Genomic DNA, 26,665 nt, shown 5'->3' with positions numbered 1-26,665 from the left:
TGTTACTGTGTGTTTATTAACACATAGGAAGCTTTACTTACATACCCTTGAAAGAGCCTGTAATTCATTAAAGTTGTAGGTAAAATTAAAGGACATATTATTGGAATTGAACTAGGAAAAGTAATACTGCGCTAGAACATCACTATAGTTAAAGACTTTCGTCTAAAAGAAGTTTGATCTCGATTTCAGGTCATTGGGATTTAGAGACTGTATTGAAACTTTTTTGTCTTTCTACTGTAACTTCAAGCCTCTTTGTTTTAAGTTCAGTAGGAAATCTGCTATTATGTCTTATATTTGTTCACTAAGGAATAGTTTCTTTGTTTCACCATAATTCATAATATATCAATCTCTTCATTGTTGAATAGACTATACAATTATTTTACTGTTTAAACATGTGTTACCAGTTTATTCTCAAGTTTCTACCCATTTCTATTGAGCTTCTGCGTATTTGCTTAAGAAAAACTTTCCATTAAATTCCCCTGTTAAAGGGCTTTCTGTTAATTATTAATGCAGTCAATCCTGTGTATGAAAATATTTTATTTATTAGTTTTTTGTAAAGATTATTTTTATGTCTCATTTACGGCATTGCATTTTACAAGGTTGTATGTGCAACCATGTCATGTAGCCGTAGTAAACTTCTCTTGTAAATCTCCAAAATAAGAACATTGCGTTGGACTTCTCAAAGAATCAAATCTGTCTCACTGAGAAGGAAAGCACTAAAACTCAGTTTTGGCAATATGCTTTCCAAATGGTTTTGGTGACACTAGAAACCGTGGTGTTTATTTTTGAACTCAACTTTTAATAGTTAACTTTTAACTATCAGTGCATTCCATTAAGTCAAAGGTCATATTGCAATTTATTTGAAACATGGCAAATCTAACAGTTAAAGTGGCTATATTTTTTAAAAAGGAAGTGTCTCTTTACTATTTTTAATTTTTAGATTTTCAGCTTATTTTCTTATCCAGTCAGCCATTTATTTACTGAGAATATTTTATTTGGCATTGGAACAGCTATATGATAATTTTGCCAACATGAGTTCTTTATCTTTCTTGAGGCCTTTTGCTAATTGTAAGCAAATTTAATTAAAAATATTTTGCTTTGGGCTTTAACATTTATTTTGAATTGGACTTAGCAGTGCATTAATAATGACAATATAGGTTTGTGGACTCACCGAGGATGCGAAAAGGCATATTAACATTTATCAAGTCTGTGTTCTCATGTTTGAATTCTTCTTTATCCAGTTAATACTGCAGTTTACATTGACTAAGAAACTTCTATCATATGGTTTGTTTTTGAAGACAAGTTGGTATGATGGAAAGTGTACTATTCGGACTCTCCATTTACTAGCCCTGTGACTTTGGGCAAATCCAGTAAACTCGTGGAGTCCTTACTTCCTCATCTGTATAACAAACTGAGGAGTTTTCAGTAGATAATATCTTCAGTCTTATTTGTGTCTATAATTCTGTGAACCAAATATTTTATATTTTCATGGTTATAGTAAAGTATGTAAATTATTTTTATTATTTTAGAGAGATTATAAAACATTAGGAAAGAATGCTATAATGTTCAAGGAGTTTGAGCAATTAGTCTAGGAGAAATTGATTATGGCAAAACTTGGATAGAAAAATAACTTTGAGCACTATCTGATAAGTAGGAAAACAAGATTATTCTGGAAAGCTGTGGTTATTATTGGTATTACAGCTGAGCTGCCAATGGTCACATCATTGTGATTTATCATGGTATTTTAATAATAAGCTTCTTGTCAAGTTTCTATTATAATATTTATAAAAGTCAAAATTCCCTAGACTCAAATCTATGCTATTTTTTTCAATGAGTGCACATATTTAGGTGTTTATATAATTCAGCACACCGTTATTTGCTTCTCCTGATATTTTAACTCCCAAAAGACCTATTTTTGTCTATTTGATTGTTCTGAAAATCTTAATATCTTTTATTTTAGGAGTCGGGTATTTTCTGATTTAAAAATCATCTATCTGCTCTGGTCACACCATGATTAATTTTTTCTTCCAATATAAGAAGTTATTTCATACTTGTAATTAACTTATTTTCCATATATGCCATAATTTTAAATGATCTTATAAATCAGCACAAGCATTTCTCAGAGAATTTGGGGAGCAACTTCTCATTTTCCCATGAAGGCAGGTGCTTTTTCTACAGGTTTGGGGTAAAGTTTGCTCATCCTGAATGAGTGGCCCTTGACAAATAATTTATCAAATGGAATCCTAATCATTTAAAAGGCTGAGAGCATTTCTGAAAATGCTCCATAGCAATAGGGAGTAATTTTCGTATCATCTAGTGTGTCTGATCCAAGTGGCTGTAAGAGTCTCTGGTAGTGATTAGGAACTTGAATTTTAAACGTGGCCCTTCGTGTGGTAGAGATCTATTTTGTAGCAGAGAAAGTACGCCTTGATCTTTGAGAAAAAAAGGGTATTTTGGTAGATTCTCTATCAAGTAAATTGGAAAGAAAATTTTCACTTCCAAATTCTATTAGGATCTGATTTCTCTGATTTAAGTGAATTAAGGTTCTGGTGAAGAAGGCTTCCTCATGTGCCTCAGAAACAATTACATCCTCAGCAAACCTTGTGAATGAGTATGTTACCGCATCGCATTTTTCTCAGATCAGCACTAGGTTGTAGCTTTTTATTTTTTCAAATGAGAAGACTGAGTCTCTTGGGTGTTGAGTGACTTATGCAAGGTCACCCAGAAGGTCAGTGGCAGAGCTAGAAATAGAATCTAGATCTTGTGACTTCCAGTATGCTTCTCCTAGATACGTGTTACCTCCTGAAATTAATATGGTAATGAAATTGCCTTATGGTGGGTATAATTGCCATTCAAGTCTGGAATTAGCTTAGGCAAATCCTTTCATCTTCCTCTGCACCTCCACCAACTCCCTTATGCTCTAGCATAGAAAACATTTTATTCAGAAAGCAATTGTAAGCAGCCAAGTGTGTATGTGTGTGAGTGTGTGATAGAAAGTTTATACCTGGAACTCCAGATTGGCACATTACATAAAGAAAACATTTTAAGGTCCCAGAGAGTTAACATAAGGCTCAAGTATTGTAAAGTACAAACTAAGTATAATATAAAATTCACATTCTTTTATAGAAACATTACCAGATCAGAAAACCTTATGTCCATATCCTGATTCGCTGGGTTAGGCATATTTCATGTCTCTATCAGGTTAATATTTTTTGTTTGTTTGATTATTTTTTTGTTTTTTGAGATTGAGTCTCACTCTGTCACCCAGGCTGGAGTGCAGTGGCGCCATCTTGGCTCACTGCACCCTCTATCTCCTGGATTCAAGCGATTCTCCTGCCTCAGCCTCCTGAGTAGCTGGGACTACAGGCGTGTGCCACCACACCTAGCTAAATTTTTGTATTTTTAGTAGAGAAGGGGCTTCGCCATGTTGGTCAGGATGGTCTCCATCTCCTGACCTTGTGATCTGCCTACCTCGGCCTCCCAAAGTGCTGGGATTACAAGTGTGAGCCACCGCGCCCAGCCAACATTGTTTTTAAGTTATGTTTGCAAGCATTTTTGCATTCTTCATCCATGCTACAATTACAGGAGATGTTCATAAGCACACAAGATCCTGAAGTATCTTCTGAAATCTCAGAGGAAAAAAAGGGATACTTTTAATGATATATATTTTTTAAGATTCAAATCCTTTTGAAAATTGTAAATTCATGAGTGTAATATGGAACAATGCCATTTATGAGAAGATCTAATTCCCCATTCATATAAGAGAATAGTTCATGTTATAGTCATTTCTTTCCTCATACAATTAGAGCCATTGCTATGATTTTCTAAAAGTGATTTAGTGGAGGAAAGAACACATATCATCACATCACTATTTTTCCCAGAATCTTTTAAACATGTACAAAATCAGTCCAAACTTCCTTAGCATTTGCCCTGCTCCAGGGCCTGCCTGGCCCTCAGCCTGCCCAGCTTCCCCTGAAGCCTTCACTGCAGCATGTCGTTTGCCTCCTTGTGCTTCAAACAGCTTTTTTTTTTTTTTTTTAGTGTGGATTTATTGTTTTATTTATTTATTTATTTTTTTATTATTATTATACTTTAAGTTCTAGGGTACATGTGCACAGCGTGCAGGTTTGTTACATATGTATACTTGTGCCATGTTGGTGTGCTGCACCCATCAACTCGTCAGCACCCATCAACTCGTCATTTACATCAGGTATAACTCCCAATGCAATCCCTCCTCCTTCCCCCCTTCCCATGATAGGCCCCGGTGTGTGATGTTCACTTGGACTCGGGAAGAGGAACATCAAACAGCTTTTAACATCTGTATCTCTGCACTTCTGCTGCCAGGATTGTGCTCTGCAGCCTATAGACAACTCCAGGCCCGTTTGCTTTCCCAAATGCTGTGTATTGTCTAAGTGTCAGCTCAGGCTGTGGTCTCATCCTAAAGCCTTCTAAGACTCTTTTGCTTTACATTTACTTTCATGGTGCCTTGATTTAGTATCAGTGGACACACCTTTGTCACTCATTTGTCAATTCCACCACTACAGCCCTGTAACATCAATTTTATTATTACTTCATATGGCTGTCCATAGGTGTGTACAATATAACTTTCAATTGCTCTATCTTGTTTATTTTTGTATATCTTGGACCACCATTTGGTTTCTAAAAGTTGTCTTTTGATTTTTGGTCTTACAACTAGATCTTAGTATTTTAAGGGGAGAAATTTTGAAATAAAATGTTTTGTCAGTTATGGGCAGAATGTAATTTCATGTAACCAAAAAACACAAAGGACTGTGGATTAAGGAGGAAAAGAGATTTATTTTTCTTTCACTTTACAAGGATCAGTCCAAAGCTAATGTTACAGCCCCACAATGTCCTCAGGCAACTGACCTCCTTCTTGCTATTATTTCTTCTCTAGTGTGGGTCCTTTTTCCTTTTATGGAAAGATAAATGTAAATTTCCAGTCGTCCTGTTTACAGTCTTTGCACAGAGAATGTGAAGGGCCAAGAACAGGCTCATGAGTTTTATACCAGTTAACATGCCATTGTGGAGTAACCAGGAGTTTCTGCTTACGTCTTTTTTTTTTTTTTTTGAGACAGAGTCTCGCTCTGTCACCCAGGCTGGAGTGCAGTGGCCGGATCTCAGCTCACTGCAAGCTCCGCCTCCTGGGTTCACACCATTCTCCTGCCTCAGCCTCCTGAGTAGCTGGGACTACAGGCGCCCGCCACTTCGCCCGGCTAAGTTTTTGTATTTTTAGTAGAGACGGGGTTTCACTGTGTTAGCCAGAATGGTCTCCATCTCCTGACCTCGTGATCCGCCCGTCTCGGCCTCCCAAAGTGCTGGGATTACAGGCTTGAGCCACCGCGCCCGGCCTCTGCTTACGTCTTATTGGCCAACTCTGGATACAAGGAAAGTCAGGAAATGCGGGCCTGGAGTGTAGCACACTGCCCTCCTCACCAGAATCAGGATTCATCAGGAAGGAAGAGAGGAAGCGTGGATATTGGTGGGTAACTCGCCAGCTCCTCTACAAGTGCCTTGGACATACTAGACATTTAGTAAATATTTGTCTGGGATTTTTATTATTCTGGTGCCAGATATGAAATGTGGCTATGCTTTTTAAGCAAATAATATTCTATTACTTGGATAGGGATTGTAGGTATGGTAATAAGTGGGGAGGGTGCAGATTTCCTGAGCAGAAGAAGTTGTGGAAGGCCATGGATGGTGGTCTAAGTTTAGATGGTGGACTTGCTTGGAAGGTGGTAGTGGGCATTGTTACTGCTTTTTATCCAGAGTTCTCATTCTTGCTAAACCTTGATATTTCTCCTGCCCTTTTTACTTTTGTACAGAGTAACTTAGTTGTACACTCAACCAGGAAGGGGGTCACACAGATGAATGGTATTCGCATTTTCATAAAATGTTTCTTTTCCTGAGCAGTGAGTTTTTAGGAAGTGTGATGTAGCAGATTATTTGTATGCTTTAGAGACGGGAAGCCCAGAGTTTGAGCTCAGCTTTATCACTCACCAGTGCCCTGGCTTTTGGAGCATTCTTTCCAAACTCTCTGAGAATCAGTTTCTCTGTCTTGGGGATGAGGATGCTTCCTCGCAGTACAGTTGTGAGGATTCAACAGGATAAATATTTAGAAGCATTTCACACACAGTAGAAGTCTAACGAACATGAATTTCCCTTTTTCCCCACCTGTGAAATGGCATGTTTTACTAGTTTCATAAAGAGTTTAAATTTCCCTATGACTGAGAATTTAAATTTTATGTGCCCTATTCTCCTAAAGTGGTTATCCAAAGATTTCATAGTAGAAAATGAGTCAAACAAAAAATGTTTTTTCTTCATAGATTGCAGGCAGGGAGAGAAAGACAATATATCTTTCAAATGCTTGCTCCCACAGTTTTCCTTTCTGTAACTTTAGAAGGACTCTAATTTGAATTTAAAAAAATGAATCCAACTATATATGCTGATGCATACTTTGTTAAAATCTTTGGGAACATAGATTTAAATACAAGCTAGGTGGTTAATTACTCCTCCTTTCAATGTCCTAGGGAGTATTAGACAGGGACTTCTGGGTTGTATGTTTGAAAGGGATAAAAGTAGGTCTAGTATTAAGACGTTGTTTCAGTAGGCAAGTGGTGTTACTATTAATAGAATCTTAGCTGTATGATGGTGAGAACTTGTTACTTTTGGTCCTCATTGGACCTCAATGCGCAGCACAGAGAAGGCACAAAGTTGGTATCTAATTACCAATTAGTTGGATAAAAAAATTTGTGTAAAGGCAAGATTGAGCTCTTTAGATACTGACCTACTATTTCCTTCCTAATATTTGTCTCTCTGTTGCTTTTCCTTCATTTTTGCCAAGTTTCTCATCTTTTGGGATGAAAAGCTATCATACTCAGGCCTTTTCATTACCTTTATCTAGCTCCAACTTGCTGCAGTGGGCAATTTGGTATACCCTTCACACAGAGTATTGCCCTTCACACAGCACAATAAAAAATAGCAGCTACGACATGTTCAGCTTTTATTACACATTCACCTAAACCCTCATAAGAACCCTAAATGCTTGGTGGCCAGACCCATTTTTGGATGAGGAAAATTGGCTTGGAGAGTTAAGTGTCTTTGCCAAAGCACCTTGCTCATCAATGACAGAGGTGGGACTGAGGTCCAGGCCTCTGCTCCACCTAGCACAGGAGGCTGCCTCTCAGAATTGCCTAGGCACGTACACTCCGTAGCCACTTATCACCGTGTAGCTGCAGTCATTTGTCCTTTCACCTGTAGTCTTTTCATGGGACGAATCTCACCTTTTCTGCCAATCTGCCATTTGCTCTCCTGGTTGTTTTTCCTTGCTGTGCACTCAGTTTTGCCTCAAAGACATAGTGATTCAACCATCAGTTCAGAGTTTCTTAGAATTCAACAGGACGGTAGGGTCTCTTGGGACTTATTCAGAAATGCCTTATTTTGCTTTCAAAAATTTATAATAATAATTGCTAACATTAGTTTAGTGCTATCAGTTTGCCAGCATTTTGCCCATTTTACAGTATGAGGAATCTAAAACTCATGACTAATGCTAAGTTTGGGGTCTAAGATCTGATCACAGCAGATTCCAGGGTCCCCTGTCCACTGTGAGCACCTGGGCTGAACCTCCCTGAGTACAGGTGCCGGGCAGCATGATTTTGCGCACTGTAATGCGTAGTCCACATTTGGCAGTGAAGGCTGATTAAAAATAGCTGGGCTAATGAACGGTCTCAGACTATTGCTTGGGGCGGTCTGTAGGGCTGGCTTCCCTGGCTGTGCCCCAGAACTCTAAGCCAAATATTGAAAATAATAATCTCTTTTTGGCAGAAAAAAAAGAAGCAAGGCTTTTGGTAATTTCAGATTCTAAACCCCTAGAAAGGATAAAGATTTTCTACCCCTGTAGGATATTAAAAATGCTTGCCATTATGAGAATTCTCAAAGAGGAATTCAAAATTTGTTTTGGCAAGAACGGCATTGTCAGAAAGCCTCCTAATCAGACATGCATATTTGAACGTATACATTCAGGCTTTGTTTGGGAAAATACCAGGAATTATTATTTTGCAGTTTCAAAACTGAAATTTGCTTGGGTAGTTTTATCAATATTTGAAGAAAAAATTTGATATTACTGTTTGAAATCCTGGCAAGAACTTCAAGTTTGAGTTCCAAGAAAGGTTCCTAGTGCGGTGACACATACGTATATATGTATACTTATGCCCCCATAATTCTTCTTATTAATGTTTAATATGTAGAAATCGTTTATCTTAAAAATTCAAATATTTAATAATTCTAAAAAAATAGATATTAACTTTGTCACAAGCTTGTGATTATATCAAACAGAAACTCCATAGGTTTAACAAGGTTGCAGTTTTCGAAACATGGTCTTGTCTCTGTTTGCACAAACTGAGAAATAAAGACTCCCTCTGCTGGCTATTTCAGTATTTGCAATTATTCTAGCGAGAAGCTGTGAAAAGTGAAAAAACAAAACAAAACAAAGGAAAACAGCCTTTTTTGACACTCAAAAAGCAAGGTGCTTTGGGATATATGTATGTATACATCTATTTATGCTCTAGTGTTTATTTTTCTAATACTTTTATCCAAGATGTCATGTAGAAGCAGCAGCTTAAAGCAGCCTAAATACTGGGCGAACAGAATGGAAAGAATACAGCATCAGGTGGGAGCCAGAAATGGGGATCTGTGGCTGGCTCGGCCAGTGACCATTTGGAGGTCTCTGAGCAGGTCGTGACTCCAGCTTCAGCTTTGTCATTTGTGAAATGGGAGGATTTAGTAGATGTTCTCCAGGAACCCTTCTAACCTTTAGTATTTTATGATTCTAACAGTATAGATTCCATTTCTTTTACAAGACTATACATGCTCTATACATGTCTTTCACTGATATAAAATAAATATTCATGACTATACATGCTCCATACATGTCTTTCACTGATATAAAATAAATATTCAGAAAAATGTAAGCTAGTACAACCACCATGGAAAACAGTATGGAGATTCCTTAAAAAACTAAAAGTAGAACTACCATTTGACCCAGCAATCCCACTTCTGGGTATCTACCCAGAGGAAAAGAAGTTGTTATACAAAAAGGTACTTGCACATTCATGTTTATAGCAGCACAATCCGCAATGGCAAAATCGTGTAACCAACCCAAATGCCCATCAATCAACAGGTGGATAAACAAACTGGTACATTTATACAATGGAATACTACTCAGCCATAAAAAGGAATGAATTAATGGCATTTGCAGCAACCTGAATGAGATTGGAGACTATTATTCTAAGTGAAGTAACTTGGGAATAAAAAATCAAGCATTGTATGTTCTCACTAATATGTAGAAGCTAAGCTATGAAGATGCAAAGGCATAAGAATGATACAATGGACTTTGGGGACTTGGGGGGAAAAGAGGGAGCAGGTGAGGGATAAAAGACCACAAATGGTGCAGTATATGCTGCTCAGGTGATGGGTGCACCAAAATCTCACAAATCACCACTAAGGAACTTACTGATGTAACCAAATACCACCTGTATCCCAATAACTCATGGAAAAATAAAATAAGAAAAGTAAATAAACATTTAGAAAAATGAAGGAAAAGTAAAATTACAAAGTGGGTATAAATCTGTTGTTCTCAGTGTTGTTACTGCATGGGAATGTTAGGATCTAGAAAGTTTGTACATTATTATAAGTTTATGAAATAATACCCCCAAAATGTCCAGGAAGGTTGAACATAGCATATTTTATTGATTGTGTGGCTCTTTAAGTTGTAAGAAGCATCATTATTTTATATACTTCCAGTAAAACTATAACATGCCATTAAGGGTAAGTTACATCCAGGTTTCAGAGAAGTTAAATGTGAAAAAAATGTGCTTTTAAAAATCAATGAAATAAGGTAGTTCCTAAAAGGGCTTCAGTTGATGCCAGACAACTCAATAATTGCAATAAAGTCTGATGTGTCTTGGGCTCTAGTAAACAGTATCTTTCTTCTCCTCACATTTTCCCTTTCTTCTAAACACTTATTCCACCCCTCCCCTACTTGTTCTTCTTTCTCACTGTGGGAACCAATTTTTAACTTTTTCACTTAGACATGTCTTATGGCTGTCCAGGGAATAAACTATTGCTTAAAAACTGAAATGAGGTACTGCAATAAGATTGTGTCCAACAGAAGCATGGCCAGTGGTGGTCTGCTTTAAATATGAATTAGCATTAGCATTTGCAGAAGTTTTCTCGTTTCCGAGATGAATTAGCGCTGGCATCTTAGCAGGAATTGCATGAGTATTAAAAACACTGAAACTTCAGAGAACACAGCTTTGATGAAATCATCGGAAACTTTAGTGTGGGATTTGTGATTTGAACCTCTCTTTATTATTCATATTGGACTTAGGTCTTAAAATAACATGTCCGTGTGTGTGTGTCTGTGTGTGATAGCTTAGGATATTTTCTAACTTAGTTGTTAATGTTTGCCTTCTTTTGTAATGAAATTGGAGCAGTTTCTTTTGCCCTTTTTTCCTGCCACATAATAGAGCAAACTGAAAGGGCTTGAATTTCTCTCTTTGTCAAATGGAACCCCCACTTGAGTTGGAGTCCTTCTTTCTGCCTCGTAGGAAGAAAGGAGGCCCAAAGAAAGAGTACTCTTCATGGCTCTTGGCCTGAGACAAGGAGAGCAGAAAAGGTAAATAATAGAGTAGGAGGATAAAGGTGAATGGAGGGGCTTTAAGGAGGTGTCCTGAGTCTCTTCTTGCTTGCAGGCTTTTTTTTCTCTTGGTTGGAAGCCTAGATGCGGCATGCTGCTGCAGTGTCACTGCCCCAGGCTATCTAGTGTGACAGTGCTAACTTCCCTTCTGTGCCAAGTGTAGGGCATTTCCAGTAGTGAGACCACACTGGGCCTCTTTAGCCTGTTGCTGGATGGAAAATTAACGCATCATTAAACCCCATCAGGCCGGACACGGTGGCTCACGCCTGTAATGCCAGCACTTTGGGAGGCCTAGGCGGGTGGATGACGAGGTCAGGAGATCGGGACCATCCTGGCTGACATGGTGAAACCCTGTCTCTACTAAAAATACAAAAAAATTAGCCGGGCATGGTGGCGGGTGCCTGTAGTCCCAGCTACTTGGGAGGCTGAGGCAGGAGAATGGCGTGAACCTGGAAGGCGGCGGAGCTTGCAGTGAGCAGAGATCACGCCACTGCACTCCAGCCTGGGTGACAGAGCGAGACTCCGTCTGAGAAAAAAACAAAAAACAAAACAAAATGAAACAAAACAAAAAAACCCAAAAAACCTCTTCTATGCATTTTGAATTCATATGCAGGACTCCTGGAAGCTCTCTGTGGATCCCCAGGAACACAGATTCTCTAATTCTGAATCTCTTTATCCAGGCATGACCCTAAAATTTACTGCAGAAATGTAATATCATGCAAATCTATAGCAGGACTGAGTTTTTACAGAGGTGGTGTGGAGATGATCCATCTTGCGACCTTAATGATAAGAGCCGTACCTCAAAGATTGTGAAAGGACAGAAAGAGCCTTGGTCAGGAGTGACTTGATGGAACTGCCTCACAAAACCCTGAGCTGCCTGCCCTGGTTTTGAATGTGAGAAGGAGATCAACCTCAATTTGGCTAGCCCATTGTAGGTAGGAGTGACTTTCTGTTATTGTAGCTGCATCCTTTCCTAAGTGACTAAGTCACCATGTGGTTATTTATCCTGATTCTCTTACCACTTTGTAATCATATTCTTGTAAAACTGTCATTTTTATTATTAAATAACATTTAACTTTTAAGAATTATTTCTACATTGCCAACTTTTTAAAAAGCTACCCATCACTTGTGTATCTTTAAAAGTATTTCCTATTGTGGTGGCCCCTGGCTAGTTTGCACTGATGGAAACCAGTGTCCCACAGTACCGGGTGAAGGCACCCCCTCCTCAGGCCGCCGGGCACCCATACTTCCTCCCTGTCCTCATAACTTAGCCCTTCTGATCTCCATTTAGTGTGGTCCGGTTACTGTTTCCTGAGCATTTTTTCTCCTTTCTTCCTCAGTGTGTTTGCTCATGTTTGTCCCACACAGGTGTTTTCTTACCTTCTTTCCTTATTCTTTCAGAATCCCAGACATAACGTGGCTCTCAGCAGTCACCTAAGCCACCTTTGTTCAGTCCATAAGCTTCATGAAAATTTGCCTAAATTTTCTCTTTGGTTCACGTGTGTCTTTTCTCCCATAGAGGTTTTCAAACTCCGTGAGGTTTCAACACTACCGTTTTGGAATTCACTAATATTGTCTCACGCAGGGCTGTGCATGATGTTTTCATTCATTACTGAAGGAATTGTTTTGATTGTCACTGTGTGTCCCACATTGTGCTCACTGCTGGGGATATAAAGAGGAGAAAACAGTGGTCCCTGATGTCATACATCATTCTCATGGTGAAGGGCAATGCGTAGTAATTATAGTTGCACACATGCATGCATGCAAAAAGGGCCTGGACCTAAGCTGGAGGTCTTTGGAAGCTTCCTCCCAGAAATAATGGTTTATCCTAAGATATGAGGGAGCAGAAAAAGTAGAGGGTAAGGAAACCATGTTCTAAGCACAAGCAGTAGCATGTGCAGGGGCCCTGTGTTGAGAAGGAGCATGACTTTTTCAAGAAGCAGAAAAAAATGTAGGATTGGAGTCAGAGGACAGGATTGTAGGGAATAAAGTTGAAAGGGGGTACGGGGATGTGGGATAAACCTGTTTGTGTCAATCAATTCTTATAATTCTGATATTGGTGACAGTATCTGTTTTAAGTAATGTCTTATAACTAGTTTAACACGTACTGTTCATGCTCAAGGAAAATGTGTTTCTGACTATCCCTCACAAGTGGAGAGGATCGGAGGCTTTTCTTGCAACATGATTTCTCAAAACTATATGCTTGTAAATATTTGACAGCTAGCAAAATAATACAGGATAGCAATAAGAAAGCAGTAGAGATTCTTGAGCTGTTAGGGTCTTTAGGAACAGTCTTTGTTTTTAAAATGCAAAATTTTAAAAACACAATTAAAGATTTGGAATAAGTAATAATGACTACATTGCTTCCCATTCTTTTCATTTCAAGGGAACTACTGAGTTGCTTAATTCAAGATATCTAAAAATGTCTCTTGTTATCTTAGGACACTGTGTTTCTTATTTAGAAGAATGTAAAAATTCAGGGCTACTCTGACGCTGACATAAAAATATTTTGCATGACTCAAGTACATTGCTTATCTATTAAAAATAATAAAGAAAAAATATTGAAACATTATAAGTTATTTTATAATTTTACTGTGGTTAGATGAGAAACTTTCAAAGAGCTGTAGAAATAAGCTTAGCTTTAGGACATAGTTCAGAGCAGATTCCTGTGAGCCTTGTTTCTTATTTTTATTTTGTATTAACTATATGTTAACTATACATATATAATTAATAGATATAATACATAAATTAATGAATTTATATTTCTGTTTAAAAAATATATATGTCTCCTCATGCTAAGGCCATATTTAAATGTGATATTTAAAATAAATTTAAAATTTAAAATAAATATCATGTTTAAATTATTTTAAATCAATGACTAATTAATTAATAGTAATTTAGTTGGGTTTAACTATTGAATTTGTATTTTCCTAAAATAGAAACTTTGACACAGAAGATAACCATAGATAACTATGCCCAAATATCTTTTTCTTTCACTTTTGCTCTTTCAGTTTTTTCTTTCTCTTGCTTCATTGTATGGATTCTTACTCATGGTTTTATACTTAATCCATACTCATTATTTTACCTGCCAAATGATGATTCCTCTTCTCTCTCTCTTTGAAGAAACAAAGGATAAGCGAGGCAAACCTATGGCATAATTAATGACTTCCCAGTCATGACAGATCCAAAGCCCTCTTTTGCTCTGTGACATTCTCAAATGACCAGTTGACAATGTCAAGTTCATTTCAAATATTCTAGAATGAATTCACATTGAAAAGGATCTGGCTATCCCATGCCATCCCATTCCTTGAAGTCAGCAAGGAGGAGGCGAAAGGCTGACTGCTTAGCCTTTGCTCACTTTTTTCCTTAGTTAGAGCTTTCCAAATATGTTCTTAGAATTTCAGGTGATGCAGAGAAATACTAAGTATGTTTTGGGGGCAAGGTAATACATACTGACTTGACTTTATTTTGTTTATTTATTTATTTTTAGTTTCATTTTAAATATTTTGTCTCTTTTAGTCTAGAGGCTTTAAAGGCCTCAAACTTTTTTTTCTGAAAAGTTACCATTTCTTCTTGTACTTTAACATTGTTGTGTCTAGTATTCTAAAAATGGGTTGTGTTAGTTTAATCTCTTTCTTCCACTTACTTTTTATGAAGAGCAGTCTAGGGGAGGAGTTGATGTGTAAAGTGTATAAACATGCCTTGATAGAATGTCAGCCAAAACAGAGATTTGCTTCACCCACATTCCAGCATGTCTTTGCAAGGGCTGCAGTGACTACGTATTAAATTTGCATTGCTAGGTGCCATGTGCTCCTAGGGCAGTTTTTGAAGCTATAAACTACTCCAAAGGCCAAGGTTGTTGTAATTGTCAGGATTAGAGTGACACAGAAGGGCTTTCCAACACAGGCAGTGTGTACACTCTTGGCCTTCCTTGGACGCTGTATCTGTTTATGCTGGTGGGTTGTTGTAGATAAACCTTATCAGTGCCATGTTTCTCTTGCTAGTCAACTTTCAATGCTTGGATGGAACAAAATTTCTTCTTATTCTTCTTTAGGGTCCAGGAAGAATTTCTTCCTGTTGGCATCCAATTTCAAATGATCTTGTAGATAAATTGATATAAATAATATACTGCTCACTCTAAAGCAAGCTGGGAATTTGGGCCACTGCACTGGAAATGTATAATATCCCTTTATTAAAGAAATGTATAATATCCCTTTATTAAATAGCATGATTATATAATGTTTAATTTTTTTTTTACCTTTTAGTATGTATAGGAAATAGAATACTAATATTTTGCTTCAGTGGTTCTTAAGAACAGCTCTGCTCTTTGTTTTTTATATGATCACAAAAGTCTTTAACTTTAACTTAGTTTTAACTCATATAGTCATGCAGTTTTTGTGATGAGTTGAATTCTTCTTAAATAGGAAGGTTTAGTATAGTAATTCTTTGGGCAAGAGGCATGTTCAACTCTACTAGAGAGTTAAGTCTTCACTTGTCTTTTCCTTTTTCATATACACACACACACACACACACACACACACACACACACATATACACACACACACACATATATTCTTTATTGAGTCAGAGTATCGCTGTTATTGCCCAGGCTGGAGTGCAGTGGTGTGATCTTGGCTCACCACAAGCTCCGCCTCCTGACTTCAAGCGATTCTCCTGCCTCAGCCTCCTGAGTAGCTGGGATTACAGGCATGTGCCACCACTCCCAGCTAATTTTGTATTTTTAGTAGAAATGGGGTTTCTCCATGTTGGTCAGGCTGGTCTCGAACTCCTGACCTCAGGTGATCCGTCCACCTTGGCCTCCCGAAGTGCTGGGATTACAGATGTGAGCTACCACACCTGACCCTTTCATTTATTTTAAGGAGGAACAAATAGATATATAATGAGACTTTTTAACAAAGGCGTCCCATTCATAGTTTAAGGAATTTTCATAAATACAGAATATATCTAAGAGATGACAGAGATTTACTGCTGTGGAATATCAACCTAAATATAATTTCATTATTCATAGATGAATATGTATTTTGGATAAGTATGAGCGTTAAATAGGATTTTTAAAAAATAAGGGCTTGAAATGGATTTCAAACAAAAATATTAAGTTTTTCTCTCAGCAGGTTTTATTCATTCTAACAATGAAATATATGCAGTTATTCCAGAAACTCAAGTTGGCCTAAGCCCCTCTAAGTTTGTGCATCTCAGTTCTTGTCAACTTATGTCTAAATTTGCAGTGACATAATCTGAAGAAAATAGTGGCATATCCTGATTATTTAGTCACCTTTCTTATTTTATCCAAATTTACCTCTTGCTCTTTTCTAGCCCTTTTCTAAAAAAAAATTGGTTTAGCCTTCAGAATATCTCTAGTTTTTCATTTTCTTAGCTTCTCTGAAATAAGAGATAGAACATGCAAAATAAGAGGCGTACTTCTGTTGCCCCAGGTCAGGAGAGTTTACTGTAGGAAAACATGTGGGGGTAGTCAGGAGGTGCAGATAACGTTTTCAGCAACCCCTAGATCATTCTTCAGTCCCCTCATTTCCTGGCATGGAATGTGCAGCAGGGAACAGAAACAGACGACAGAGAAAGCAAGAGGGAAGGGAGGGAGGTGTAGGATGCTTTTTAACAAACAGATCTCTTGGGAACTAAGAGTGAGAACTCACTCAATCCCATGAGGATGGCACCAGGACATTGTGAGGAATCTGCCCCCATGACCCAAACACCTCCTGCTAAGCTCCACCTCCAACACTGGGGATTACATTTCAGCATGAGATCTGGAGAAGACAAATATCCAAACTAGATCACTCTCCTAGCAAAAACTCTTTTAAGAAAAGTCTCTGTTTATTCATAATTTATCATTGTATTACAGGAACCTACCCCAGGGTGATACATGACTCTGTTAGCCAGGCTGGAGTGCAGTGGCACAATCCTGGCTGACTGCAACCTCCACCTCCCAGGTTCAAGTGATTCTTGTGCCTCAGCCTCCCAAGTAACTGGAATTACAGGCATGTGCCACCATGCCCAGCTAATTTTTTATATTTTTAGTGGAGATGGGATTTTGCCATGTTGGCCAGGCTGGTCTTGAACTCCTGACCTCATATGATCTGCCTGCCTAAACCTCCCAAAGTGTTGAGATTACAGACGTGAGCCACTGTGCCCCGTTATAATATTGATAAGAGATACATAGCTTTTTCAGAGACCAAAGTGGTGGGGAAGTAATATAAATAGTTATTGAATGACCTTTAGTTTAGACAATGAAGATAATGGAAGTTGTTGGACAAAGTAGCTTTGACACATAAACAAGTCTTGGATAGGTAACATTCATTCAATGTATAAGACAATTAAATGTTGAAGACACTGTATAAGGAATTATAACTGACTAATGTTTCCTGATTTACTAGAATGATATTTTAATAAAATATTTTAATAAAAAGTCTACCTATGGATTGGGAAAAAGTATTTGCAAACCATATGTAATTATAAGGGTTAATATCCAAAATTTATGAATAGCTTATACAACTCAATATCAGAAAAACAAATAACCCAATTAAAAATTAGCAAGGGACTGAGTGCGGTGGCTCCTACCTGTAACCCCAGCACTTTGGGAGGCTGAGGCAGGCAGATCACCTGAGGTCAAGTGTTCGAGACCAGCCTGACCAACATGGTGAAAGCCCGTTTCTACTAAAAAAAAAAAAAATACAAAATTAGCCGGGCGTGGTGGCGCATGCGTGTAATCCCAGCTACTCAGGAGGCTGAGAGAGGAGAATCATTTGAACCTGGGAGGCGGAGGCTGCAGTGAGCCAAAATTGCGCCATTGAGCTCCAGTCTGGGCAACATGAGTGAAAGAATTAAACTCCTTCTAAAATAATTTAAAAAATAAAGCAGCAAAGGGCCTGAATAGACATTTTTCCGAAGAAGACATAAAAATGGCTAACAGGTATATGAAAAGGTGGTCAACATCACCAATCATCAGGTAAATGCAAATCAAAACCATTATGAGATATCACTTCATACCCATTAGGATGGCTGTTATCAAAAAGACAAGAGGTAACAAGTATTGGTGAAAGTATAGAAAAAGGAGAACTCTAGTACACTGTTGGTGAGAATGTGTATTGGTACAGTCATTCTGAAAAACAGTATGGATATTTGTAAAGAAATTAAAAATAGAACTGCCATATATGACACAGCAGTCCCTCTCGGATATATACCCAAAGGAGTTTAAGTCAGCATGTCACAGAGATGCCTGCACTCCCATGTTCATTGCAGCATTATTCACAATAGCTAAGATATGGAAACAACTTAAGTACCATGTCCCATTAATGGGTGTATATTTGAGCTTATATACGTAATTTATTGTATATTTGCATTACACACACATGCAGATACCCACAAGGGAATACTATTCAGCCTTAAAAAATAATATGCTGCCATTTGCTACAACATGGATGAACCCGGAGGACATTATGCTTAGTGAAATAAGTCCTTTTTTCTTTTCTAGCAGAAAGAAAAATATTGCATGATCTCAGATGTGTAGTCTAAAAATAAATCAAATATGCAGAGATAGAGAACAAAACAGTGGTTACCAAGGGCAGTGGTGGGGTGGAGGGAAATGAAGAGATGTAGATCAAGGATACAAAGTAGCAGATGTGTGGGATGAACACATCTAGAGCTCTAATGTACAGCATGAGAACTATAATTCATAATAATGTATTGACTTTGGAATTTTGAGAAATGAGTAGATTTTAGCTGCTCTTGCCACACTTGCAAGAAAATGGGTAACTATGTGAGGTGATAGACATGTTAATTTGTTTTACTATGTAACCAGTTTGCTATTTATTTTTATATATATATCTCATAACATCATGTTGTATACTTTAAATATACACAATAAAATTTTTTAAAAACACAAACAGGAATATTTAAGCTCTTTTTCTTGTTTTCTACCTACACAGGTGATTAAAGTATACAGTGAAGATGAAACCAGCAGGGCTTTAGATGTACCCAGTGACATAACGGCTCGAGATGTTTGTCAGCTGTTGATCCTGAAGAATCATTACATTGATGACCACAGCTGGACCCTTTTTGAGCACCTGCCTCACATAGGTGTAGGTAAGGATACAGAGTTATTGTCTCACATCATTGCTTTTCTATTTCTCGTTCAGCTCCCTCTTGAACACCAATAATTCTTAGATTTGGTCTTTTGAGGTAATTTTCCATATCTTATAGGTGATCTCAGTTCCTTTTCATTCTTTTTTCTTTTTTTCCTTCTGATCATGTATTTTCAGATAGCCAACTCATTGATGTTTTCCTCTGCTTGATCCATTCTGCTGTTGAGAGCCTCTAATGAATTTTTCAGATCAGAGAATGTATTTCTCAGGTTCACAATTTGTTGTAATTTCAAAAAAAAAATCAATCTCGTTGTTAAATTTATCTTATAAATATCTGAATTGATTTTATCAATTTTATCCTGGCAATCACTGAATTTCCTTAAAGGTGCTATTTTAAATTCTTGGTCAGAGCTCACATATTGCTGTCTTGCTAGGGTCATTTACTGGTTCCTTGTGTCTGTTTGGAGAGATCGTGGTTCCCTGTTTGCTGCTGTTTTTGAGGATGCGTGTCTGTATCTTTGCACTGAAGGATTAGTTATTTGTTTGAGCCTTCTTTGCCTGGTTTCTTTTGTTTTTTTATTGGATATATTCCTTAGAGGTTTTTACCGATAGGTCATTGCCTTCTTTTTGGCTCTAGATGGTGCCTTAAGCCTAGGTTTGCCTTGGCTCTAGTAAAGGTCCGAGCACTGCACTTTCCAAATGGGAGAGGTTCCCAAAGGGGATATCCCAACACTGTGGAACAGCTGGCTAGGGGCCCATGGCCAGGGGACCTGTGGGATGAACCTCCTGCCGTGTGGTGCTGCTGAACAGCCACTCTGATTTGGTGTCTCCTTTGGCTGGGTTGCAGAGCAGAGTTTCTGGGGCTGGGAATGGTCGTCTTGCCTCCTTTTTTTTTGTCTCTGCCTGTCCTCAGGGATATTTCTCCCATCAGGCAATCACAATGCTTCCTGTGATTAAGACAGAGACAGATCTCCTGCCAGGGAACCCAAGATGGTGGGGTAGGAGGTTGTCCACCTAAATCTCACTTTTTCTGGTGTAAACACTGTGAGTTGGGGGAAAGTTTTTCGCAAGCTTGTGGGAGGGGCATCGTGGTGGATACTGAAGTTTGGTTCTCTTACCGTCTGGAGTTTTTCTTCACTTTTCTGTTGCCCATGGAACTGTCTCATCTTCATATTTGAGTTCTGGGATACTTCTGGGGAAAATCTCAATGCTGTTTATTTGGTTTTGGTTTTCTGTTGGGGAGAATGAAGCCAGTGGCTTCTTTGCCATTATTTTTCAGAAAGTCCTGCTTTTCTGTTTATTTTAGTATAGATCCTATGGTGAAGATTTTCTTCAGAGGTACAAAAATAGAAAAGAATTATGAATAGTCATTTCTTTATTCTTTTTATTTTTTGTTATTTGTAGTCACAAGAGAAAGAAAGTAGCACAAAGTGGAAACAAGGATAGAAATTTTTATAATTTACACACCCCGCTACATTTAAAGAATGATCTATGGGAATTTCAGCGCTAAAACAGATCCAATTGATGGAAGAATACATTTCATAATAATTTTTATTAGCACAATGCAAAGTGTTTGAGATGTTTAAAAAAAAAAAAAAAAAAGCTGTCATTTGGACCACAATTTGAGTCAATTGTAGCACAGACAGGTACAAGTATCCATAGCAGTGGTTCTCTTTATGGGAGTGTAGACCCTAAACTTTTCTTGAAGAAATAAGTAAGTCCTTCACATTTTAAAGACATAAACACAAGGAGTAGCCTTTTAAAAATGTTTTATTTGGAAATGCATCTCTATTATGAAGTATGAAGGGTTTAAAAAAATTCTTTTAATATGTTGTAAAGAATTTGTTCTACTAGAGTAAGACAGGATTTGGCAACAGTTTTGTCCCCTGATTTTTTATTTTTGTAGATTTGTTTTCAAAACATGTTTACATATCAGTAGATGAGACAGGAAGGAGTTTGTTACGGCGATGCCATTTGATTCTTTGAACTCTTTATTAGTTTCCTGTGGTTGCTATTCCAAATTACCACAAACTCAGCTTCAAGCAACAGAAATTTATTCTCACACTTTTGGAGGCCAGAAGACTGAAATCCATATCACTGGGTTGAAATCAAGGTGTTGTCAGGGATGTGTGTCCCCTGGAAGCCCTAATTTCTTGCCTCTTCCAGCCCTGGTGGCTGCCAGCATTTGTTGGCTTGTGGCTGCATCACCTAATCTCTGCCACTGTGGTCACATTGCTTTCTGCTCTTCTGTCTGTGTCAAGTCTCTCTCTTTCTTATAAAGGCGGTAACATTTCGGGCCCACCCAGATAATTCAGGATGATCTCCATTTCAAGATCGTTAATTTAATACTGTCTGCAAAATTTTTTTTTCCATGTGACATTCACAGGTTCTAGGAATTAAGATGTGGTTTTCTTTTGGGGGCTATAGTTCAGCCTGCCACAAACTTCGTTGCATTATATGTTTAACAACTTTTAGTAAGAAATCATCAAAATCATTTTAAATAATTTATCAGTGACTGTTCCATTAATTGCTTCAATTTGTTCAGACTTGTGAAAGAATTTTGTACATAGTCATTGGAATCATTTACTTTCTAGCATAGCTGCCAATATATAAAGTCATCCCCTTGTTTGATGCATTCAAGTTTATGCCTCAGAGCAATGTGCCAATGTAAGGTTCTGTTCAAATGAACAGCCTTTCTCTTATGAAATGGAATTAAAAATGATTTTGGCAGGAAAGGTGTGTTCTTAGAAGGATTCATTTTTTAAAGATCTGGGAAGTGGTTTTTCTGAACACTACCTGCATTCCCTGAACTACTTAGAAAATGTTTGTACTTCTGATTTGACAACGGGTGTCCTGGGACATGCCAGAACCTCATGAAGGGGACAGAGTGAGGCCTGTGGAGAGGAAGCTAGAATTGTTCCGCAGTCTCTTCGGTTGATAGCTGATAAGCTACAATAGTGCAACTGATTTTGACAGCTCAGCCTAGATAGTTATCAATCTGCCAAGGACGCTTGCTTCTAAAGGTATGTCATACTGGCCAATACGACTTGTTGCCTCATCTTCTAGGACAGAGAAGGCTCACCATAGATTTTCTTCATGGATGTTTGTGACTAGTTTAACTTGTATTGATGATAATTAATCTCCTAGAAGTATGGTATTAATTCTCAATAGATATCTGCCCTATTCCAAGCTATTTCATTTAGCTCCTAATTAGCATTATATATTATTACAGTATTTTATATTCTTAAGTTTTTCTTTCGGGGGGACTTAAAATTTTTTTTTGTTATAGTCACTACCATTTATCTCTAACAAATAGCTTTGCAGTTCAGTAATAAAAATCTGCTCTGTAAATCAAGAAGTGTTTTTCACTGAAAACACTGTAAATTATTTATATTAAGGAATAAAATGTACAGGTCTTTTAATGCAAAAGCTTAAAATGGAACATTGGGAATTAATTTGATCCACATATTAAATTTAAACTTTTAGGGATCAAGTAGTAATAGAAGTTTATTTCTTTATTACTGTATTTTCTGGAAACTGCTGAAATAAAATCAAAGATAATGAGCATATTCTCATGACTTCATCAACCATGCATTAGACCAAAGCTCATGAGAAATAATTTTATTTCCAGAGCCTTCTTGTGTTTTTTTTTTCCTTTGGTTTTTCACTCAGATTATATATTTAAACAGAACAATTGAAAACATTAATTCTACCCCAATACTAACATGTATTAGATTTAATAGCTTCCAGTTCTTTACTGATGTAACAGGAGAGTAATCACTATTGAGGTAGTGTCATCTTCCTCAACACAAAATATAAACAGATTTGTCTTTAAAATGTTTTTTTTTAGTTTTGCCTTTTTGCATAGTATATTATAATCTTGCAATATCTATTCAGTCTAATAGTGGTAGGAAGTAAAATGTTCAATTTAATTTGCATATTTAAATGAATGGAAAGAACTACAGTGGTTTTTTTCTCCTTAAATGTGATATGCAGCTGCAGATGCTCTTTGCTAACAGAATAAACCACTGATGTCTTTACTGCAAGTCTTCTGTGAGTGCTACTGATGTGAAGAACCAAAGGATGAACTATTTTCCAGAACTTTAGTGATCAGCCAGTCAGCTCTGCATATTGTTTAAGAAACATTCTTACACTCTTTTTGTCCAAAATGATGAATTTTCAATAAAATTCAATTTGGTTTTCTGTTCCTGTGTTAACTTGCTTAGGGTAATGCCCTTATTGAATAGGGAGTGCAACATCAATGATGGCTATAGGAGTGTGGCTTTATTTCTTTTTATGCAGGACATAACTTCATTCTTTTTTTTAATGGCTTCATAGTATGCCATGATTTATATGTACCCTTTTTTTTTTTTTTTTCTGAGACAGAGTCTCGCTCTGTCACCCAGGCTGGAGTACAGTGGTGTGATCTTAGCTCACTGCAACCTCCGTCTCTCGGGCTCAAGCTATTCTTGTGCATCAACCTCCAGAGTAGCTGGGATTGCAGGCACATGACACCACACCCAGCATTTTTTTTTTTTTTTTTTTTTTTTTTTAGTAGAGATGGGGTTTCTCCATGTTAACCAGGCTTGTCTTCAACTCCTGAGGTCAGGTGATCCACCCACCTTGACCTCCCAAAGTGCTAGGATTACAAGTGTGAGCCACCATGCCTGGCCTGTATGTACTGCATTTTCTTTATCCAGTCCACTGTTAGTGATTCTGTGTCTTTGCTATTGTGAATAGTGCTGCAATGAACATACGAGTGCAGGTGTCTTTTTATTTATTTTGGATATATGCCCAGTAATGGGATCGCTGGGTTGGATGATAGTTCTTTTTTAAATTTTTGAGAAATCTCCAAACTGCTTTCCACAGTGGCTGAACTAATTTACATTCCACCAGCAGTGTATAAGCATTCCCTTTTCTCTGCAGCCTTGCCAGTATCTGCTGTTTTTTAACTTTTTGATAATAACCATTCTGACTGGTGGGAGATAGTATCTCATTGTAGTTTTGATTTGCATTCCTCTGATGATTAGTGATGTGGAGGAATTTTTCACGTTTGTTGGCTACTTGCATGTCTTCTTTTAAGAAGTATCTATTCATGTCCTTCACCACTTTATAATGGGGTTGTTTTTTGTTTGTTGAATTGTGTAAGTTCCTTATAGATTCTAGACATTAGACCTTTGTCAGATGCATAGTTTGCAAATATTTTCTCCCATTCTGTAGGTTGTCTGTTTAATCTGTTGATAGTTTCCTTTACTGTGCGGAAGCTCTTTAGTTTAATTAGGTTCCACTTGTCTATTTTTGTTTTTGTTGCAATTGCTTTCGAGGACATAGTCATAAATTCTTCCTCAAGGCTGATGTCCGGAATGGTGTTTCCTAGGTTTGCTTCCAGGATTCTTATAGGTTGAGGTTTTTAATCTTTTAAATCTTTAATCCGTCTTGAGTTAATTTTTGTATATGGTGCAAGGTAGGGGTCCACTTTCCTTCTTCTGTATATGGCTAGCTAGTTTTCCCAACACCATTTATTAAATAGGGAGTCCCCTCCTTGTTGCTTATTTTTGTCAACTTTGTCAAAGATCAGATGGCTGTAGGAGTATGGCTTTATTTCTGGGTTCTCTGTTCTGTTGCATTGGTCAATATGTCTGTTTTTGTACAGGTATCATGCTGTTTTGATTACTGTAGAATTATAATACGGTTTGAAGTGGGGTAATGTGACCCTTCCAGCTTTGTTCCTTTGCTCAGGATTACTTTGGCTACTTGGTCTCTTTTTGGGTTCCATATTAAGTGGGAGCTAAACATTGGATACTCATGGACATAGAGATGGCAACAATAGACACTGGGGTCTACTAGAGGAGGAAGAGGTGGGAGGAAGGGTTGAAAAACTAACGGTCAAGTACTGTGCTCACTTTCTGGATGACAGGTTCGATTGTATCCAAACCTCAGCATCACACAGTATACCCATGTTAAAAACCTGCATATGTATATATGTATTTCTTGAATTTAAATAAAAGTTGAAATTTTAAAAAATAAATAAATAGAATTGTAAAGGGAAGGGCATAGTATCTATTTATTTACATTTAAATTCATTATTATTATTTTTTTTTAGAGACAGGATCTCACTGTTTTGCCTGAGGTGGAGTGCACTGGTGGAGTCATGGCTCACTGCAGCCTCAGATTCCTGGACTCAAACAATCCTCCAGCCTCAGCCTCTATTATTATTATTATTATTATTATTATTATTATTATTATTTTGAGATGGAGTTTCACTCTTGACACCCAGGCTGGAGTGCAATGGTGCAATCTTGGTTCACTGTACCCTTTGCCTCCCAAGTTCAAGTGATTCTCCTGCCTCAGCCTCCCAAGTAGCTGGGAATACAGGCACCCACCACCACGCCCAGCTAATTTTTATATTTTTTAAAGTAGAGTCAGGGTTTCACCATGTTAGCCAGGCTGGTCGCGAACTCCTGACCTAAGGTGAACCACCCCGCCTTGGTCTCCCAAAGTACTGGGATTAGAGGCGTGAGCCACCACACCCGGCCTATTATTTTAAAAAATATTTTAAATACAAAAATAATCTAGCTCATTGTAAATAACTGAAAAAATGATATCATGAAGTAAACAAAATTATTCATAATTTCAACACTGAGCTAACTAATGTTAACATTTTTAAAAGCTCTTTAATCAGTTTCTCTACTTTAACATAGTTGCTATATGTATTAACTCTTATAGACTACCTTCTTTTTTTTCTTTTGTGCACTTAAAATATATCTTGAGTATTTGTAGTTTTTTACTTGTCATTTTACAGATTCCACAAAAATCAGTAATTCCTCTTGCCTTCTCTGGCTATGTTCCCCAAATAATTTAGCAAATATTTATTGACAATTTTGTACCAAGCCTATATTTTGTTGTAGATTCTGGTGATGCAGTATGAGCAAAACAGACAAAAAGTATTGCCCTTGTGAGTTTGCATTTTCATGGGGAGAGAGAGAGGAAACAAGGCCTAATATTTGTTATCCCATAGGAGATGATAAGCTCTGGGGAGGGAGGGCAGGAGGAAAGGGGGAGAGTGAGTGCTAGAGCAGAAGGGAGATGTACCTTATTTTTTATTTATTTATTTTGAGATGGAGTCTCATTCCATTGCCCAGGCTGGAGTGCAGTGGCACAATCTTGGCTCACTGAAATCTCCACCCCCTGGGTTCAAGCGATTCTCCTGCCTCAGCCTCCCGAGTAGCTGGGATTACAAGTGCCCACTACCTCGCCCAGCTAATTTTTGTATTTTTAGTAGAGATGGAGTTTCACCATCTTGGCCAGGCTTGATCTTGAACTCCTGACCTCGTGATCCACCCGCCTCGGCCTCCCAAAGTCATGGGATTACAGATATGAGCCACCGCACCTGGCTGGGAGATGCACTTTAAAGAGGCATCAGGGAAAGCCTCCCTGACTGGGAATGTTTGCGTAGAGAAATGAAGCACACAGCAGGCAGGCTGTGCAATTAAATGGAAGATTATTCTGGACAGAGGGAACAGCAGGTGGAAAGGCCTGGACGTGGCCGTGTGCTTGTGTTCAGGAAGCAGCCTCGGGGCCATTGCACCTGCAGTGGAGTCAATAAAGTGGAAGGTAATGGGAGAGGACTTCATAGAGCTGCCCCAGGACCTGATCGTGTAGGGTCTCATAGGCCAGGAAGTGGGCCTGGCATTTACACTGAGTGAGGAAAAAGCAAGGGGAGGTCTTTGAGTCAGAGAAGAATATGATGTGATTTAGTTTTAAAAGTATACTACTAAGGAGGCCAGAATGCAAGATTTGACCTTTCATTTTGCTTTTCCGTCAGACTACCTGT

At 37.9% G+C, this 26,665-nt stretch overlaps 1 protein-coding gene across 2 annotated transcripts in view; it reads left to right on the top strand.

The window, feature by feature from the left end:
* GRB14 (growth factor receptor bound protein 14) overlaps positions 1-26,665 on the top strand; it is a 129,815-nt gene that overhangs the window by 55,329 nt on the left and 47,821 nt on the right. For both annotated transcript variants that reach the window (XM_003907550.5, XM_009182341.4), the window contains one exon: positions 18,676-18,832. In XM_003907550.5, coding sequence (XP_003907599.1) covers positions 18,676-18,832 — 157 coding nt within the window. The remainder of the gene's footprint in view (positions 1-18,675; positions 18,833-26,665) is intronic.

The sequence above is a fragment of the Papio anubis genome, chromosome 10, assembly GCF_008728515.1.
Source record: "Papio anubis isolate 15944 chromosome 10, Panubis1.0, whole genome shotgun sequence".
Lineage (NCBI taxonomy): Eukaryota > Metazoa > Chordata > Mammalia > Primates > Cercopithecidae > Papio > Papio anubis.
The sequence above is the reverse complement of the archived record's forward strand: the minus strand, read 5'-3'. Positions and strand labels throughout refer to the sequence as shown.